The 22,122-nt window shown below is 39.3% G+C and overlaps 1 protein-coding gene across 1 annotated transcript in view; it reads right to left on the bottom strand.

Moving 5' to 3' along the window:
* Window positions 1-4,376: 4,376 nt before the first annotated feature.
* Ask1 (apoptotic signal-regulating kinase 1) overlaps window positions 4,377-22,122 on the bottom strand; it is a 226,847-nt gene continuing 209,101 nt past the window's right edge. The window contains exons 20-23 of the mRNA XM_067152155.2: window positions 16,854-17,004; window positions 14,579-14,655; window positions 14,325-14,500; window positions 4,377-4,615 (exon numbers count right to left, since the gene is read on the bottom strand). Coding sequence (XP_067008256.1) covers window positions 14,329-14,500; window positions 14,579-14,655; window positions 16,854-17,004 — 400 coding nt within the window. The 3' untranslated portion in view covers window positions 4,377-4,615; window positions 14,325-14,328. The remainder of the gene's footprint in view (window positions 4,616-14,324; window positions 14,501-14,578; window positions 14,656-16,853; window positions 17,005-22,122) is intronic.

The raw sequence follows: 22,122 nt of genomic DNA, 5'->3' as shown, positions 1-22,122 counted from the left end.
CAGTATTCTCTTTTCCTGTAAATGAAACTCGAAGAAGCCTTTGGATAAGGAAAATACTCGGGGAAAATTTAATGATAACAAACAATAATGTGTGTATTGGTCATTTCCCAGAGGACCTGACTGTTCGAGAGATGAGAGCAACATATTCAGATGTAAGTTATACAATTTACATTTTGTTTGCTTTCGGCACAGACTTTTGAAATTTCTAGTCGCCCTGATGTACTGTTATTCTGAAATTGCAGGACTAGCTCCTGCACCCAAACCAAATTAGGTGCTAGCAATGAGCAGCACATTCTAGTGGCCTTCAAATGTATCAAGAGGATTTGCATTGGTACTGCTTAATAAGAAGATAAAACATAGTTACCATGACTTATGAAACAACTCTCCTAAGCATACTTCTTATGCAGTTATTTGCAGGTTGACTTTGTGTAGTCATATTTCTGTTACATGTGTGTTCACTGCAAAAGAGCATGTAGCTCAAGATATAGCCATTCATATTTTTAACTAGTTTCATTCTTTACAGTAGTCACAAGATTTTAACATTAACTCAGCACAAAACTTGACACTACTTTTACATTCTATGTACAATTCACTTCATATTATGTCCAGAATTTTTTGAATTGTGAATTATTTGCACCAAACAATAATAACTTTGTTATTTTAAATTGCAGAAGTAGGTACAGTGGAACCTCGATTATCCGTTCCCGGAAAGTACGTTTTCCCGGAATATGCGTTCAAATTACGTGGTCCCGAGAGCATCATAATTAAATCACGTTGTAAAAGTCCCGCATTATCCGTTCCTCGAAGAAACGATTTCCCGGATCAACCGTCCAGAAATTCCAGTCCCATCAACGCTAAACCCTCAATCAATCGTTTTTTAATAAACTGTATCTCACGAAAGGACGGCTATGGCATATTTATGGATCTTGGCGTTCGGCGATCGGCGGTGAACTTGCATAAGGGACCATCTTAGCATCGCATTCGGGTGGTATTGTTGAGAGAATCTCGGAAAATCATAGGGCAGAGAGTGGCCACAGCAATTGCTAGAAGACACGGCGTATTTCTACAGCTCTGCGTGAAGACGAAACGAGTTTCGTCAAATGTTCGCACTTATAAAACGTCCATATTATGTCCAGGGTTAGATGTTTTCTTATTTACATTTTTTCGATCGTACTGCCGAAGGGGTTTTCGGCACTTTGCTCAGGGCACTGCAGACCTAAGTGGGCTTTCAGGCAGGAATCGAAACTGCTCCTTAACACAAATTCAGTATTTTTTATATTATCGTACATGATTATGTTAGCGAGACGAAAACAGATGTTGCACCTTACATTTAAAAAAAAAGAAAGCCATGGGAGGTCTTGGGATTGCCTATTACTGTTACTAATGTAAGACTGGGAATTTTACGTTTTCGTGTTAAAATACCAAAAACCGCAGTCGTTTTACTTGCGCACGATACATTTTAAATGATTGGTATCATTTCAAACTCGTACTGACATGTGCAGCGAGCGCACTTTCCAGATGACCTCAAGGTCACGAATAACCGTAATTTCTGAAGTTTTGATATTTATTTTATCTTTCTAATTTGATTGGATTTGTGACGCGCAGAATTGAATATAATGTATTCGAGAACTTTTAAGAATCGATACTTACATTCGAAACCATGTTTTCGAGTTCAACATAACCTTTAAAAGTCGATGTAGGCCTAATTTGCGCGGTACGAGATTTCCAGAAACTGACTACGAACAGTATACCGGAGACCAAATTACAATGAAAGATTAAGAAATGAACGGATTTCGCCATCATTTTGGGTGCTTTTGTATCTAATATGCTTTATTGTATTAGATGAGAGAATTAAAAGCTACCGTACTTGTGGTCGATTGTCGTTTGGCTTTGCGTTGTTAGATTTTTCGAAGAGTTTGGCTAGCGTAATCAAAGTTGCTGAACTGAAAGAAGTTTTCACGGGAAACTGACGAAGATTCCCCTGTAAAATTGAATATAAAGTATCGAGATTTTGAACTCGCGTACCGGTAATTAATGCGGTTCGCGGTCTAACATGCCCGGCTCTCATCCAGAGGGCCCGGGTTCGATTGCGACCAGGTCAGGCAATTTTACCTAGATATAAGTCTGGTTCCAGGTCCACTTAGCCTACGTGATTACCTTTAATTGTGGAGCTACCGTATCTAATGGTGAGATGGCGACCCCGATCTACAGAGCCAGGAATATCGGCCGAGAGGATTCGTCGCACTGACGATGCGCCCCTCGTAATCTGCAGGCCTTCGGGCTGAGCAGCGGTCGCTTGGCAGGCAAAGTCTCACTGGGGCTGTAGTTTGGTTTGGTTTAGGAGTTTTTGTAAGATTATAATTATACATATTTCATTTTTGTGATGTTTAGCCAAATTGATAGTTTTCATTCATTCCCGGATTTTCCGTTTTCCCGTGTTGTACGTTTTATTTTCACGGTCCCTCGAAAAACGGAGAATCGAGGTTTCACTGTATAACTATTTTTTTAAATGAACTGAACAATTCTGGAATAAGAGAGACTAACCCTGTAAAATAATAAATGGAAAACTAATATTCTAAAGATATAGCCAGATGGCTGGAGAGGGCTCCACAAGTATTTTTATTTCCACAGAGAAATATATTTTAAGGTGGAGATGGCACTACACACATATTCAAAGAGCTTTCTGTATCAAAAATTTAAAGATATTAACTAAAGAGTGGATTACTAGGAAATAAACAGACATGATAATAAGCTTTTGGGCTTTCTCCTGTTTGTGAACAGATGAAATTTTCTTCTGAAGACGCAGAGCAAAGTCTCTGTGAAATGTAGAGAGTTTTACCTTGTTTTATGACACGGCAAAAGGCCAAAAGCTTATCATTATGTTCACAATTAGGGGCCATGAAAGCATCAATATGAAAATTCCCTAACCCAGTCTTCATATGAGAAGAGACGTTTGGTGACTTTCCCATCGCGTTTCTAGGGTAACGTTAAGTGCTATGCAATTTAATACAATCTTGCTCTCAATGTGTACACTACCTAACCTAGAATTCTGTATAAAATATTGAATTCCATAGCAAAGCACGGGTAAATCAGCTAGTAATAAATAAATACATTAATAATCATACAGCCTCAGCTAACAACTTGCCGACCTGAAGCGGAAGTATCTAGGTGGTCTGCCTAACAATCCTGACATTCTGATTGCGCAGCTGTCTAGCAACAAAAGTGGGATTTTAATGGATGGTTCCTATGGTTCAACTGAATTTTTGTCGAGTGATACTGAATGTGCCACCAGAGGTGCCAGCAACAATGATGTGGAGTGCCAAGATTTTTGACTGCCCTTCAATAATCAACTACAGTAACTCAGCTGGAATCAAACCCACAAACTTGGGATTATGAGTCTAATATTCTACCATTGATCCACTGTGGCACCTAATATACAGTAATATGTTAAATTAGATTGCACAATACTTCTGATTAAAGAACACTGTATAAATTGGGGGAGGGAAGGGAGGCAGCCTTTAAAATTCCTATGCAACTTCTCTACAAAATGAAATGTAGATGCGGACTAGAGGACTTAATGCAATCCTGCTAAAAAAACTAAATCAGAAAAAAACGGTGGCACAGGCAGGATTTTCTGGGTGTAGTGCCTCTCACATCAGGCCCTCCCCAGTTGGTCTCATGAGTCTGAATGAATCATGTTTCAGTTCTCAGTCCAGATTTAAAATTCTTACACTGGCCAGGAACCGATCCCGGGGTGTCCAGGTAAAAGGCAGGCACGCTACCCCTACACCACGACGCTGACATGCTATGAAATTATTACATAGAAATCTATTACCAAAATAGAAAAAATTCAATGAAATTCAAATGAGAAATTTAAGCAAAATTGCTCTTTGATAGAATTAATGACACATTTTAGGACACATTGTTTAAAATTAATGCTGTTCATTTCTGGTACATCAAAAGCTGCAATAATTATATATTAGAAAATATAACTGCAATAAAAGAGATATAACATTTTGTGTAAGGTAGAAGACTAATTAAATACTAGTTCTCATATGTATTATCAAAATACTGCTGATTTCCTGGAGTTCAATTTTGACCTAATATGCCTTGGGAGACATTACTTATCTTTCCAAGAGCCATTAGAAACACACACACTGGCTCATTAAATAATTTGGCAATTCATTATGAAATTTAGATCTTCAGAATACAACCCAATGTTTGAATGAGTAATGTTATTTCCTGGTGTTGTTTATGCAATATTACACTATACAGAACAGAAAATAGCACATAAAGGGCATGGAGGAGAGAGAATGTGAATATAACTCTTTTGGTGGTGGTGATGGTGGTGGTGGTGGTGGTGGTGGTGGTGGTGGTGGTGGTGGTGGTGGTGGTGGTGAATGATGGTACTCCATGGTCAGAGCGAGTTCTAGTGACCTCATAGATCTGTCCTCCAAGGTCACTCAGTAACACATTGAAAGCTTTTAAACAAGGGGTTGAGAAGTAAAAGGAAGACCCATGTACTCAGCCAGGTTTCTGTACAGGTAGCTTGAGGTAGTATTCTATCCTGACTAGCAGTTCCAGGGTCAGACACAGCCATGTGGACATTCTCCATCTGGAATAAAACATCACAACATTCAAAAGATACAATGAATGACAGAAATTTTAAATAAAAACAATCCTCAAGTTTAATCTGAGGCATTGACAAATCAGCTTCACCACATGTCAAAGTCTACCAGGCCTTCTCAAGCAGCTTAGTATTCGTAAATGAAAATATAAACTTACTGATGTTCTAATTCAAAACCTTGCTGGTATACATACAATAAAACCTGTCCCAAACAGATCATCTGTTAAGCAGAAATGTGCCTTTAATGGAAAATTATCCCATTCCCTTGACTTGGGTGTAAAATGTAATGCAAATCACCCCGGATCAAGCAGAAACTGTCAAACATGCCCTTAAATGGAAAATTTCCAATCTTTCTAAGTGGATCATTTAGCAATGTTTTATCCATACTATACTTTCTAGAAGAGAGCCTATCTCTTTGCAGACTGCAGTGCTTGAAGGTGTGGAGATTGTCCTTTTGTGTGTCTTCTCCTTTCTCTCTGTCCTGTCACTGTGTTTCTTGTTCCTCTCTCTTTATACATATGACTTGATGCGACTCTTGTTTGTTTCTTTCCAATAATGATAGTATCCTTTTGGGACCTATTTTTCCTTGTGTGTTTGTCCTGTGCCCCTAATTTTTTAAGACCTGTATTAACTTTATCTAATTTTTCTGCATTATCTATCTTTCTTCTTCCTGTGTCAAGACTGAAGACCATCAAGAAGGCCGCTCAATAAGTATCGATGCCTGCCCTCATGATGAAACTGGGAAGCAGAAACGAGCTCGTCGGGGGGTGAGAAGAAATGGAAGTAGAAGAACTGGGAATGATAAAGAGAGAGCCTATCTATCTCAAGACTGCAGTGTACAAAGGTGTGGAGATTGCTCTAGTAATTTGTGATTTGTGTTTGTCTTTGTCTCCTCTTTCTGTGTTCCCCCTTCCCACACAGTCTGTCCTATTGTATTCCTTCCCCCCCTTCCAATACTGATTCTAGACTATCTGTGATGCAAGGGCAGGTACTGTATAAAGTACAGTACATTCCTTCTTTCCCAACTCTTCTTTTTGGGATTAACTAGTGGGTATTTCCTTTGACCAAATGGACTGCCTGGACAGTCCACTTTCCGTATGGTATTTCACAAATAGCCTGTCAATTTACTGGTGTAGGTTTTCACAGCCAATGTCAACTGACAAGCTTTGATATTCTTCCAGGATATTAGGCTGTGTTGACATATTAATCACGTTTATATTTTCGATGTTTCAACTACTCTACGGTAGCCCTTGTCAAGATGTACTTCTACAGCAGGGAGAGAGCTAGTTGGTGGCGCCAGCATCGCCTTACCTCTCTCCCAGATTGGTGTTCCGAGCACCTGTGCAGTGTGACTCAGTTCATTAATTCTTTCATCATTTAACACTGAGTAACAGTCGCCAAACTCTGCTAATCTGCAGGCCCTCCCCACAAAAACCACTAGCCTTTCTCACCTGATGAACCGAGGTGAAAGAACTGTGCTCAAGAGCTCTGTTACAAATTGCTAATGTGTTCTTTGCTTGCCAAAATAGAGCCTGCGGCATCTGCCTCCTCAACTCATGAAAACTGTCTGTTCTGGATACAGTGGTTTAGATAAATCAATGCCATAGATGTTGATTGCCATAGGGAGCCTGAAATATTTGTCCCAAATGAGTAAACTTCAACCTCATCAGAGGAGTTAAAGAGAAGAAACGAGTGACATAATATGATAGTAGGAAGGGAGGGGGTGAAACCCAGTGCTGGCATGTAGCCTACTCCTGTCGAATAGCACCACGGGGTCTGGTCAGGTTCCCTATGGGAATCAACATCTATATCATCTGATGGCCAGTCAGGCATCAATTTCTGCAAATGAGACAAAGTCTCCCATAGTGCACTGGCACTTTTTGTGGCTACAAGTAGCCTATGCAGTGGCCTCCACGGTATGCATTAGCCATGCGTCTTGGTAGGTGTGCTGATGAGCCCAACTTAGCACACTGGGGCGAAAAGCTGACAACCAGGAATGAGTTAGCTGGAAAATTCATAATGTCCAATAACGGACCAACTACACTGGTATTAGATAAATCAAGCCATGAAGAAGTTACTTCCAGATACTGTGATAAAATGTTTAAAGATGGCTGGATTTTCTATGTTGGAAACTGTTGGTAATGTAGAAAGAGAGGATGACAATCAGAACTTATAAAACTAGGAAAAGCTGTGTTTTGATGGCTGTAAGGCTGAGGACTACATTGACAATGACAAGGTGATGCTAATACCAACATAAATGGTCCGTTATTGGACATTATAAATTTACTCATTCAGGACAAATATTTCAGATTCCCTATGGGAATCAACATCTATATCAAGGTGATGCTAACCAAACACAACATATATGTATATCCAACCCATGTCCCGTTTCTGTACGGGGTTAAGTATGAAATGAAATAAATTTTCGTTAGCAAGTTTTTATGACTGGATGCCCTTCCTGACATCAACCTCTTCAGAGGAGTTAATGAGAAGAAATGAATGACGTGATATGATAGAAGGAAGGAAGGAAGGAAGGAAGGAAGGAAGGAAGGAAGGAAGGAAGGAAGGGAGTGAAACCCAGTGCCGGCACATAGCCTACTCCAGTTGAATAGCACCAAGGGATATGGTCAAGGCTTTACGTCCCCATCCGATGGACAAATCACCACCAACAGCATCCTATAATAATAATAATAATAATAATGTTATTTGCTTTACGTCCCACTAACTACTTTTATGGTCTATGGAGACGCTGAAGTGCCGGAATTTGGTCCAGCAGGAGTTCTTTTACGTGCCAGTAAATCTACCGACATGAGGCTGTCGTATTTGAGCACCTTCAAATACCACCGGACTAAGCCAGGATCGAACCTGCCAAGTTGGGGGTAGAAGGCCAGCGCCTTAACCGTCTGAGCCACTCAGCCCGGCTACATGTTATTAGAAGAAGCGACTAAGTGCACTGCCATCAAAAGTTTAAGGGAAAAGGAATTCACCTTACAACGAGTGGTTCAGATAGATTCAGTGTGTAATATCCGAGGCTGAAGTTTTAGTGGAAAGGTAGGCAATTGGAAAAAATACCACTGCAATTCAGAAAACTCTGTCTGACTGCTGGAGAATGTAAAGTACAGTACTGTACCAGTAAGAAAAGTGATCAATTCAATCAATTTTTTAAATGTACAGTAGTCTCGATTATGCGTGATGATGTGGATCAAGACTACCTTGGATAAGCAAAAACTGTGATAAAACAGATGGTTAATGAAAGCATTATTTTGATTAGAAATTAACTCATTCAAGTCACAATAAATGGCCATATTGTTGACTGTGGAATCAGATTTAATCTGCCCGCCAGTAGTTTAAGCATACCTGTCACACAAAAACATACATAAAATACTAACTAATGAAGATAACTCACTCAAATTTTGCATAAATGCCATTGAAAGTTATCACCCATTCTTCATTCCTTAAATGACTGCTGACTGTGGTACAAATGTTTCATATGAAAAAACTTCAAAAAGAGCGCACCTGTGTACTCTAAAAACACTGCAAGTTCGGATGGCTGGCGGATCTAAATTTTTTGTATCTATTATTTATTGTTTACAAAACTGCCGATGACCTAATGTTAGGTCCCTTTAAACAGCAATCATCATCATCACCATCAAAACTGCCTCTCAATGCAGGTAGCCCCAAAGGACTTTGTATACCCACATGACAATAATACAGTAATCAGCATTACAATTATAATTACAATATTAAAATATAGTAATATGATGTAAAATTTCGAAAATACCCACATGGTTATGGTGATAGAAATGAAGCTGGAGAGAAACTGTTGGACCTGTTGGACTTAATACGAAAATAATCCCCAGTGAAAGTATGGAGGGTGATCACAGATTATTAATTGTGGAATTAAAACAAGTAAAAATCCCTAAAATTGTATTGAAGAAGAAACCAACGATCAGGATTTGGGAATTGGAGGAGGAGGAGGATAAAAGAATGGCACTCCAAGATTGTATAAAAAGGAAGTTGCCTAACATGGAAATATGAAGTGGAGAAGAAGAGTGGAACAATTTAAGACAGACATTTGTGGAAGCAGCAATTGAGGTATGTGGAAAAACAAAAGCAAAGGTTAAGAAAAAGGAGACACGGTGGTGGGCAGACAAATTTAAAAAAAGAAATAAAAGAAAGGAACAAGGTGAAGAAAGAAATGGATAAGGAAAAGCAAAAAATGTATCAGAGGGATGAGAATAATATAGAAAGGTTACATGTGGAATACAAAAGATTGAAGCTACAAGTAAAGAGGAGTATTAAGGAAGAAAATGAGAAATGTTGGGAAGTTTACCAACAAAACTGAGCAAGATAGTCGAGGAAATCTAACTATTATACAGAGTAATAAAATCGAAAAGAATAAATCAAGAAAAAACCAAGGCATTAGAAAGAGAAGATAGATCCATAGTACAAGACGAAAAGGATCTTCAAAAGGTGATGGCAAAGTATTTTGAAAAATTTTATAATGAGGATGACCGCTCGGAGGAAGAAGGAGACAAGAAAATGGTAATAGATGGAGAAAAAGAAGAGAACTCGGTAACATAGTTGGAACTTCAAAGCAATGACTAAAGGTAAAGCAAGTGGAAAAGACGAATTTCAATGCTGATATGATTAATGCAGCAGGAAGCATTGGACTACAGTGGCTATACCGAGCCCTCAATGCCACATGGAAGGATGAAAGGATACCTGAAGATTGGCAACAAGGAAGCATTGTACCATTGTTCAAAAAAGGAAATAAGAAATGTGAAAATTATCACATGGGCTAAAAATAATGGAGAAAGTCATAGACAAAAGATTAAGGGATATAACAGAAATGCAGTTAGAGGAAGAACAAATGGCTTTAGACCAAATAGATCAACAATAGACATGATATTTACAGTGTGAACGATAATGGAAAAACATCTGGAAAGGAACAAGGAAATCATATTTGTATTTTTAGATTTGGAAAAAGCTTATAATACAGTTAAGAGAAAACAGGTATAAGAATGCCTACTGAAAAGGAATGTACCAAAATCATTAATTAACAAGATGAAAATAATGTATCATGAGAGTAAAAGCAGTGTTCAAGTGTGGGGAGTGGTGACTCAAATATTTTATACAAAAGAGGTCTCAAGCAAGGAAGTGCACCGTCGCCATTATTGTGGATGGATGGATGGATGGATGGATGGATGGATGGATGGATGGATGGATGGATGGATGGATGGATGGATGGATGGATGGATGGATGGATGGATGGATGGATGGATGGATGGATGGATGGATGGATGGATGGATGGATGGATGGATGGATGGATGGATGGATGGATGGATGGATGGATGGATGGATGGATGGATGGATGGATGGATGGATGGATGGATGGATGGATGGATGGATGGATGGATGGATGGATGGATGGATGGATGGATGGATGGATGGATGGATGGATGGATGGATGGATGGATGGATGGATGGATGGATGGATGGATGGATGGATGGATGGATGGATGGATGGATGGATGGATGGATGGATGGATGGATGGATGGATGGATGGATGGATGGATGGATGGATGGATGGATGGATGGATGGATGGATGGATGGATGGATGGATGGATGGATGGATGGATGGATGGATGGATGGATGGATGGATGGATGGATGGATGGATGGATGGATGGATGGATGGATGGATGGATGGATGGATGGATGGATGGATGGATGGATGGATGGATGGATGGATGGATGGATGGATGGATGGATGGATGGATGGATGGATGGATGGATGGATGGATGGATGGATGGATGGATGGATGGATGGATGGATGGATGGATGGATGGATGGATGGATGGATGGATGGATGGATGGATGGATGGATGGATGGATGGATGGATGGATGGATGGATGGATGGATGGATGGATGGATGGATGGATGGATGGATGGATGGATGGATGGATGGATGGATGGATGGATGGATGGATGGATGGATGGATGGATGGATGGATGGATGGATGGATGGATGGATGGATGGATGGATGGATGGATGGATGGATGGATGGATGGATGGATGGATGGATGGATGGATGGATGGATGGATGGATGGATGGATGGATGGATGGATGGATGGATGGATGGATGGATGGATGGATGGATGGATGGATGGATGGATGGATGGATGGATGGATGGATGGATGGATGGATGGATGGATGGATGGATGGATGGATGGATGGATGGATGGATGGATGGATGGATGGATGGATGGATGGATGGATGGATGGATGGATGGATGGATGGATGGATGGATGGATGGATGGATGGATGGATGGATGGATGGATGGATGGATGGATGGATGGATGGATGGATGGATGGATGGATGGATGGATGGATGGATGGATGGATGGATGGATGGATGGATGGATGGATGGATGGATGGATGGATGGATGGATGGATGGATGGATGGATGGATGGATGGATGGATGGATGGATGGATGGATGGATGGATGGATGGATGGATGGATGGATGGATGGATGGATGGATGGATGGATGGATGGATGGATGGATGGATGGATGGATGGATGGATGGATGGATGGATGGATGGATGGATGGATGGATGGATGGATGGATGGATGGATGGATGGATGGATGGATGGATGGATGGATGGATGGATGGATGGATGGATGGATGGATGGATGGATGGATGGATGGATGGATGGATGGATGGATGGATGGATGGATGGATGGATGGATGGATGGATGGATGGATGGATGGATGGATGGATGGATGGATGGATGGATGGATGGATGGATGGATGGATGGATGGATGGATGGATGGATGGATGGATGGATGGATGGATGGATGGATGGATGGATGGATGGATGGATGGATGGATGGATGGATGGATGGATGGATGGATGGATGGATGGATGGATGGATGGATGGATGGATGGATGGATGGATGGATGGATGGATGGATGGATGGATGGATGGATGGATGGATGGATGGATGGATGGATGGATGGATGGATGGATGGATGGATGGATGGATGGATGGATGGATGGATGGATGGATGGATGGATGGATGGAATCATAAAACATGTGAAACAGAGTATTAGTAGTGATGAAGTGAAGGCTTTGGTATTTACAGATGATGATGTGATTTGAGGAAAGGCAGAAAAGGAAGTACAAGGGAGACTGGACATTTGGAATGAAAATCTGAAGGAGTTTGGAATGGTAATTAGTACAAAGATAACTGTAGTCACGCACTGTGGAAAAGAGAAAAAGAGAAGCCAAATGAACATAGATGAAGAACAGTTTACATACCTGCGTAGCATTATTAACGGAAGTAATGAAATCAATCCTGAAATTAATAACAGACTAAGTAAAGGTACAACATTTTATCATCAAGTCAGAGAGCTTTTTTGGGATGAAGTACCCAAGAGAACGAGATTAACATTATATAAACAGTATTTCATACCAATTGTAATATATGGACTAGAAACGTTGGTAACTAATAAGAGACAAGATAGTAAGATCCAAGCAGTAGAAATGAAATTTTTAAGAACATCGGTTAAAAAGACAAGAAGAGAGAGAATTCAAAGTATTAAAATCAGAGAAGAGCTAAATATAGAACCGTTAGTACAGAAGATACAGAAAGCAAGAGTGAGATGGTTCGGACATGTAAAAAGAATGGGAAAGGAACGGGTAGCAAGAAGTGAATTGGAAAGTGAAGTTAAGGGAAAGAGACCAGTTGGAAGATCAAGAAGATGGATCAGATTTGGAAGGACATTAGAGAAGCTGGATTGGATGTGGCGGAAGTAATGGAGCAGGAAAAGTGGAAGGACAGAAAGGAGTGGAGGAGGCTTGTTAATCACACCCAGGCAATTGGAGTGGGACATTGATGATGATGATGATGATGACCCAGAAGTGTGGATTAAGATGGTGATTCAGAATTTGACAACTGTTCCTTAGTACTATGGAGACTATCTTATCTCGTACAGAAGTGGGAATGCAATATTTTTTTCAAAATTCCTCAAAAAGTGAGGTACAGCACCTCGTGCTGCCATGAGTAGACCTATTACATCAACGCATTTGAGCTTATACTTGTCTTTGAAATATATGTCCCGGGAATATTGTCTTTATTCCGCTATTTCCAACCACAACGGTTCTTTTGTGTCATCAGTTGCGCGTGCTTGGAAGGACCTGGCGCAGCACTTTCACTCTCACTTTCTTCAATTACCTTTGCGCTCAAGTAACTTTTGCTGTTACTATCACTACCCTCGAACTCTGATTCATTTTCCAAAATGTCATTATTACCATAATCGTCATCTAAAATACTATCCACAAGAACTTCCAAACTCTCGTCGTCATTACTGCGATGCCCGTTCTACTCCACAATGATTACTGAATGCCGATGAAAATAAACTGTTGTTAGACGATCCCAGTGTCACACAGAAATACAGTCAGCATTGTTTACCAAAAGTACACGCCTCTAGTTACTTACAGTGTGTACTGTGAGAACTTAGAATCTAGTATATGAAGATAAGCAAGACACTGTGTTGTCAAAGTATATATATATGTAAATAACACAATGATTTAGTAAAGAAATTTGTATTGATTAGCTGGATCTAACCCCATACCACACTGTCATTGCGAGCTGAGCTCATAACTTGATTCATGCGCTAAAACACTGCACAGGACAACAACTCATCAAATTATGCAAATGGGTTAAACAGGCACTATACTCATTGGACTAAATAGAATTAATAAATCAGAATAACAAGAACTCTCACATATATTTTCCCATTCATCTGATTGACAACCAGCATAGTGATTACAGTACTGACAAATTAAGCCACCAAACAGCAATTGGTTAGCAGTCAGTGCATTTGACAAGCTCTTTCTGTCGCCCAGCTCCATCAGGACGGTGGGCTTCAACACCCACTACGCAACCAATTTGATATATTTCAGTTTTGATGTGGGAGGGGTAGTATAATATAGATGGAACAAGATAAATGCAGATGCATACAGAAAGGAACACAGGACAAACACTGTAGAAGGAGAAAAGGAACCCAATGGGGTTAATATAAGTAAGGGAAAGTAATGAATAAATGCCAAATCATGAAATATAAATAGAAAGGAAAATGCACCATACAACAAACACGATGACAAGTCTGTGTGGGGTGAAAGGGAGCAACAAAAATAAGTAAAGAAAGAAAGAAAGAAAGAAAGAAAGAAAGAAAGAAAGAAAGAAAGGACGACGATAAACATGAAAATACAAAGGGCCAATGACATACTTCACACCTTTATACACACACAAATGGGCTCCTTCATCAATACCAGTTCTTGTACATCCCTTTCTTCTTAGCCCCTGAATAGCAGATTTCCATTTTCGAGCCTCATGAAGAGAGCAGGCATCAGCACTCGCTGAACGGCCATCTTGATAGATCTTAAGTCTCGAATGGGGAACTGTCAGATGTTTCTAATCTTCTACCACCAGGATATACCTTTCCCTTTTTTCTCTTTCCTTTTCCTTTGTTCATTATTTCTTTTTACCCTTGTTCCTCGGTTTCAAAATTTGATTTTGTTTTTCACTTGTTTGTTGCCTCTCCATCACATATTTTTTTAAAATTTGTATAGTTACATTTTAGTTCAAAAACATTCATCGTGTCTTACCAGCTTAATCTGTAGTATCTGGACTCTCGCTGCAATTCCGACTAAGCACACCATTGTCGTGATTGGGATGCCTTGACAACCTATGGTTAGTTTCCGGTCGCTCGCAGTTGGTGGATGCACGATGATCCCTTCGCCACTTCAATATTGCTTTCCAAACACGTAGTTCCACACCCCCACTAGAAGACAAAATGCACATTTTATTTCTTGAATTTAAATTACTAATTCTGTTGTAACAGGTAGACAGATAGACTCACCGAAGAGACAGTCTCCTGAGGTCTGCTCTTGTAATGTACAGCAACACATCGTCTAGACAATACTCCTCAGACAGAAACTGAAACACAACATTTCAAATTATTCTTGAACGCCAGAAGAGGTACAACATGTCTACGTGCACAGTTTATTTTGTGATCTAATGAACAGGCAGAGTAACAGTGTAAGTTCTGACGATGCTAACATGAAGCATCCATAATGATGAAACTCATTTTTAAATGAAGTATTGAATACAGTCCATTACTGTCACCAAAATATCTGTGGGTTTTCATAACAATACAGTTTAGTTTGTTTAATTGGCCTAGGATCGAACTTTCAATATGCAATTAAAACATACGTCCCAAGGGAGATGTTTGATAAATTTTTAACTACACTGAAATCATTTAAGAAAAGACTAGGTAAATAATGGTAGGGAGTTTGCCACCTCGGCGACAGCCCTAAATGAAGATCAATGGTAATTGATAATGGAATACAATGGAAAGGCTTTCAGTCAAGTATCTCAAGATCATACAGATGGTAGCCTATTTTAAATTAAGTTTTCTACAGGTTCCTTTGTAGGGCACAAAATTTGCAATAAAATCAAACGGAGAAACAACATTTTCCAAAGTTATTGGAATAGATTTCTAGCACTTCAGCACAAAGCAATCCAACTGGCATCTTTTCTTAGATGAGATATCCTTAACAAAATATCTAAACTCTATGAACCTGACTGAAATACTAAGCCATTACAACTTCAACATCAATTGAACATCTAAATCCATAAGTTCTTTGATTACTACTGTAGAACCTACTACCATGGGAGCATTTGAACTAGGGACGCTGTGTTTCTTCTATCAGCGAGTACATCAGTAGTTGCTGTGTGTTACCAGAGCTCAGCAGTGGTGATGCAACAATATCATGAATTAAGATATTTACTACTCACCACCATTATGAAAGGAGAAGCAAAAACCGCTTGCCCTCTTTGAGAAATTATACATTGCTCACTGTAGTTCACATTACATAATGCTGACAAATTTCCTGGATAATATTTTGTTTTGGTTCTTTTAGGGTATGGAGATTTATTTTGCATAGTCTATTTTTAAACTATCCCAGACATAAAAGTCGCAGGCCATTAACTTGGGCGAGGGAAGCATTGATTCCTACTAATAATTCTGTCCTGCTGGAACACACTTTCAATTTCTCTCACAGAAATATTGGTCATATGAGCTGAACATAGTCTTGTTGAAAGGGTGATGATGCACACTCCTGGCTAGTTCATTCTCTTAAAAAGGTACTTAATACAGTATTCATGCACGTGTTTGAATGAACCATATGCTCAAATATATTGGTCACAAGATTTATCCACTGCTCATGGCACACTGTACAACAATTTTCTCACTATGGGGCACTCCAGCACAAAATTAGGTTTTTCAATGCTCCAGTAATGATATTTTGTGCATTCACATAATCATGGAGGTGGAACCAGGCCTTGACTGAGAACAATATTAAATTTGGGCTTATTTGACCATTTTATACATTATCCAGAATCCTCTAACATAAATGTGCACCTACATACAGGACCACATGGTTGAAGAGTATGTGTCCATTATTTTATAACTTAAGGTTTTAACTTTAGTAACTTTGTGCAGGAGCCATAGGAAATTGCTGCATGTTGTGAAAGATGTCCAAGAATTTTCCATACGATGACCAATGTCATCTAATTTTTCTTTGCTGAGTACTCTATGCTGCCTGTTTGGTTCCTTAGGCTGAACACTTCCCATAACCTGAAATTTATTACGGGCATACAACATTGTACAACCTAAAACATTTCCAACCGGGAATCTTTCTTGAAATCACATTTGGACTTGATGGGCTAACTGAGTTAACATGTATAAATCGTAAATAAACATGCTATGTAGTAGTAAACACATACTGAACCATAATACACTTTGTGATTTAATACACAAAACAAAATGGCACACAACTAACAAATGTGTCTTTCGATAAGCACTCGCTCACTAACAAGCTTGCCTAGCATGCAAGGCCAGGACAGATCCATGTGCACCTCAGATGCATTGAACTCAGCATACAGATGCCATGTTGCTGACAGGAAAAACACGGCGCTGCTGATCTTGGCTCAAATGTCCTCAGTGTAGTTCATATCCAATTACATGTCTACATGGGTTAAAAAATACTATTCCTGTCTATTGGTACAGATTGTGAAATAGAGACAGCAGAGCCACCAGGAAGGGCGAACATTATGGATATTATTGTACTCACCCTATCGATAGAGCTCGTATCAAGCCTCAGCCCTTGCAGCCATTCGATAAGCTTGGGATCTGCAGAACTATCCGTGACGCTTATCTGTGGTAGCAGCCCTATCGGTGAATTCACAATGTCGGGCGAAGTGGCGGAGCGCTGGGAGCTGTAGCTGCTAGAACAAGCATATTGCAAGTGCTGACATCTTAACAAATGAGCGTGAGTTAGTAAGTGGGACATTTAGAACTGGAGGTCTGATCACTTATGCTATGCATGCGTGAGGTAACCAAATAAACTCTGCAACCAACAATTCAGGTGACATCTTCCAAGTACAAATTTGTTCCATCAATATCTCTGTCATGGCAACAAGAGGTGTAGAATGATTTGGAGGATAATTTCATAAAAATTCCCTCAAAGTAACCCTGGTGACAAGAAAATCGAATCTGGGGTCTAAAACATCACTATTTGTGGCTACGAAGAATTCCTTTATTTATATACAAAAATGGTTGCCACAATGGAAAAAGCATAGAGACAATGAATATATAATTTCTGTTAATTACAATGATAAGTTTGTTGATTACATTATTCTTATAATGTCATTAAAGTACAACAGCAAATAAATGATCATCATCATCATCATCATCATCATCATCATCATCATCATCAGTCTCCTGTTGCCCGGGTGCAGTGTAACACTGCCCTCCACTTCTGTCTATTGAGGATTGTCTCTTCTTGTGGATCTGCTGCCACTCCAGTCCTCATTCTCTCAGTCTTAACTAACTTGATGAGGCTACCTTTTCCCTAACCTATCCCTGGATCTTTTTTCTATCACAGTTTCCAGCCATTTTCTTGCTGTTCTATGTGGTTCCAGCAGTTTGACATGCGCAAACCACCTTAACCTGGCCTCTGACAGGATTTCACTCAGTGACTGTTTAAAACATGGGTCTGCTGTCGGAGCACTTCATTCTGAATTTTTAAAAACTCAATATTTCATCTCCACAGCTTGGAGCTTACCGAGATCTGTGCTGGTTAGAATGCAGTTTGCAAGACTAAGTGATCGGCGAGAAGAAACTATTATAAATTGTCAGTTATGATTTTATTGGGATTTGAGCATTTCATAGGATTCCATAGGATGGTAAAAATGTGCTCCTTTTTGGGCTCGACTGGTGTTCTCAGCAAGGGAACGATTATCTTCTGCGACCATACTGCCTAGATACTTGAAATGCTCCACTACTTCTAGCTTTTCCCCATCCAAAATTATGTTCGTTCTCACATTTTGCCAACTGACCGACGGCACTACTGTTTTTTAGGTCAAATTCTCTGAAGACATCTTTCCAACCATTCAATTTCTGCTGTACTTCTGCTTCTGTGTTGCCTCATTTTACTACATCATCTGCTGAAGCAAGGGAATTGAATTCATTGTTGTTGGTCCGTTGTTTGACCTTCATTATTTTATACTTCACAGTGATTAACATCTATATATATAAAATAAGAGTTTTGTCTGTACATTGCTCAGAATTTGAAAAGAATGGTATTTCTGTATCGGTCATGCCCCCAGTAACAAGGAAATGCACTTTTAACTTTTCCGTAATTTCTGTCTGTCTGTCCGTCCGTCCGTCTGTACACGCATCACTAGAAAACGGCTAAAGAGAATTTAATGAAAATCAGTATACAAAGTCGGAGAATAAGTCGCTACAACCTAGGCTATAAATAATTTTATTCACGCTGATAGAAATGGCAGTTTAGGGGAAGGCCTAAAACTTAATTTTCAAATATTTATGTTATTAAGGGTTCTATCTTAAAGAAAAATGGTATGCAAAATCGGTGAATAAGTCACTACAGTCTAAGCAATAAACAATTTTATTCGCGCTGAGTGAAAGGGTAGTTTAGGGAAAGCCAAAAATTTAATTATTAAATATTTACGTTATTAGTGGTCCTATCTCAATGAATATTGGTATACAGTAAGAGAATGAACCACTACAATCTAGGCTATAAATAATTTTATTCACGCTGAGTGAAATGGTAGTTTAGGGGAAGGCCTAAAATTGAATTCTCAAATATTTATATTATTAATGGTCGTATCGATAAATACTACATAACTGAAGTTATATAGAATTAAATTTCCGACCATTTATGTCTTATACCTTTTTACCATACTGGCTATGATAACACAGATATTCATGAATTTGTAATTTTGTTGCCAAGCCCATATCAACGCAGAGCCACGAGAAAATGGATTAACAGAATTTAATGAAAATCCGTATATAGTCGGAGAATAAGAAACAATAGTCTAAGCTAGAAACAAGTTTTTTCACCCTGGATGAAATTGTAGTTAAGGGGAAAGCACCTAAAATGTAATTTTTAAATACCTATGTTATTGGTCCTATCGAAAAGTATTACATTCAGTTTTACCGCACCGACTATGGTAAAAGTGGTATTTCAGAGTATGAAGAAAACTAAATGTGAAGGCCTACAATATCGAAAGCGCATAACATTGATCAACAATAAGATTACATTGACCATTTTTTGTTGTGATGTTCTTTGTCTCTTATGCTGCCTTTCAACTCCGATACATGGGATTACTGCTGTGTACCGAGTATAACAGTCTGACTGAATACTGGTGGGCTGCCAGGAAATAGGTGGGGAGTTAGAAACCTTTCTTCATTAGCATGCCATTCCTCTGGTTCATACATTTTCTAATACAGCCGGTATGTAACACCCTGGTTCATCATAGTATTCCACCTATTCGATCCCTACTCTGACGCACTGTTTTGAGTGTGCAGTGTGCACACCTAGGCAGAGGCTCACGCAGCAGCAGTAGTAGTAATAGTAGTAGTAGTAGTAGTAGTAGTAGTAGTAGTAGTAGTAGTAGTAGTAGTATGACCTGGTCTAGAATTACATTTTATTTTTTTGCTTTACGTCGCACCGACACGGATAGGTCTTATGGTGACGATCGGACAGGGAAGGGCTAGGAGTGGGAAGGAAGCGTCCGTGGCCTTAATTGAGGTACAGCCCCAGCATTTGCCTGGTGTGAAAATGGGAAACCACGGAAAACCATTTTCAGGGCTGCCGACAGTGGGGTTCGAACCTACTATCTCCCGAATACTGGATACTGGCCGCACTTAAGCAACTACAGCTATCGAGCTCGGTGAATTACAATTTAGGCCAATTCCAAATTATAGCACCACAATTCACTAAGTAACTCAAAATTCAACCCTGAAAAGAGCCGTTTCTTAAGAAAAAGTTTCTTCCTCTTCACTTTTATAAAATTCTACACTCATTTTATTCCAAATTAGCAGTGAAGAGGGGTTTTCTCCTCTGGCTTGGAGGAAAAATTTGCCTCCAAGTCAGATAGATTTTTCCGCCGCCAGTGTAGTGAATTAAGATTTTCCGACACATCGGGTACTCCTAGGAAACAGATTAGTTAAAGGGCATGGTTTTTGCCCTGGGAGTCTCCACTATTCGACCCGCTCCCCGCTGAAAAAAGACGAAGAGTGTTCACTGATCACGACTATCTGCGGCTTTTATCATTCCAGCTCTGGAACTTTGGACTGTTAGATCGGCAGCGTAGTCCTGTTCGTTAAAAATGAGAAAATGTGTGTTTTTTTTATTTAATTGAGTATTTCATATGAAAGCATTGCATTTAATCGCGCCATTCCCACTGACATCATTGTAATGACCTATGTTCATTTCAGTTGGGAAAACCACTAACACAGTCTTTCTGAGGATGTAAAAATTGCAGGTGGAGAGTGTGTGCCTACCATTATAACGAAAACTCCCCAACCTGATTGTGACTGATGGTAGGCAAGTGGGCCTACCATTACAATCAAAATTCCCCAACCCAGTCTTCAAATGAGAAAAGACGTTCGGCGACTTCTCCGTCGCGTTTCTAGGGTAACGTGAGGAGCTATGCAATTTAATACAGTTTTGCTCACAGCATGTTCTCTACCTAATCTAGAATTCTGTATAAAATGTAAAATTCCGTAGCGAAGCACGGGTACATCAGCTAGTTGGGTATAAAGTACTTCCTTGTTGTACTCCATACAGTAGTTGCAAAACAAGACTGAACAATCATCATCCATCTGGGCAAAACTCTGACAGTTTTTATACAGCATTCTCACTTTATTTATAAAGGATAGTGGATATTTCTTTCCTCTAGGGATTGCCACACTTTGTCCCTTTGTATATGGTCATAAGTATTTTCAATAACTCATAATATCTAGTAAAATTTTCACAAAATGCTATTGCTAATAATGACATCACAAATCTTAAAAGCCTTGCGCCAGTGCAAGGTCTTGATAAGTAATTTTTAAAGTAATTTTTAAAGTAATTTTGAAAGTAATTTTGAAGCCACTGCAAGGTATCGAGTCAAGATATAAACATCGACAACGGAGACTAAAGTAGATACGAGTTGATTCTTTAAGTGATACTCAATGCTACCAATTGTAACAGCTTCCTTTTTGTGCAGAGTGATTGTTATTGAAGTGTGTATATGTGTGTATAACATGGAATGCAATAATAGTTCAAGAATATTAATTCCTGAAAAGAATTTGTGTTTACAGGTCCACCTTTTCAAATTCATTAGGCTAAACAATACACTTTAGTGTTGGATTTAGTCACTCAAGAAATTTCAGAACATGTCCCTTATTGGGCCATCTTCAGCTAACTATAAACATTAAGAGACATCTTAAAAGCTACATAAATATATAAAATATGATAGAAATGGTAATTGATAAGAAACCAAGTATAAGTAAAAAGTTATTTAAAAACACAACTTGCAGTGTCAGTCTTAAAACTATCTTCTTGCTTCAGTATGAGTAAAAATTGGCAAGTATGGTTTTGAAACATTCTCTTTTAATGCTAGTTTGAATATTTATCGGGCTGGGTTTGGGGGAACTCCTCTTGTTCATATGTGGTAAATAGACCTTGACAGTGGAACAGAGTGCTTCTGATAATAAAAATGTGAACGTGGAACTCTGAATGTATTAAATATCAATACTGATGATGGTATTGTAGTTCTATGTCTGACGGCGTCAAGACATCACGACGTAAGGGGACGGCATGGGACAGAGTCCGCTTAATGAGGCCAAAGGACAGGGAACTCCATCAGACATAGAAATAATCAAAAAAGATAACTCAGTGGTGTCTGTCTTGGAAAACGAAAAATGAATGGATGGGTATGAATTTGAAACAATCAGTGGATCTGACCCGCAATGCCCCACATTCTCAGAAACTAGCATTAAACAATAGTATTACTGACCAAGGGACTGCTTCTAAAGCACAATACTGA

The sequence above is a fragment of the Anabrus simplex genome, chromosome 8 (assembly GCF_040414725.1).
Source record: "Anabrus simplex isolate iqAnaSimp1 chromosome 8, ASM4041472v1, whole genome shotgun sequence".
NCBI lineage: Eukaryota > Metazoa > Arthropoda > Insecta > Orthoptera > Tettigoniidae > Anabrus > Anabrus simplex.
This window is presented reverse-complemented; position numbering and strand designations above follow the sequence as displayed.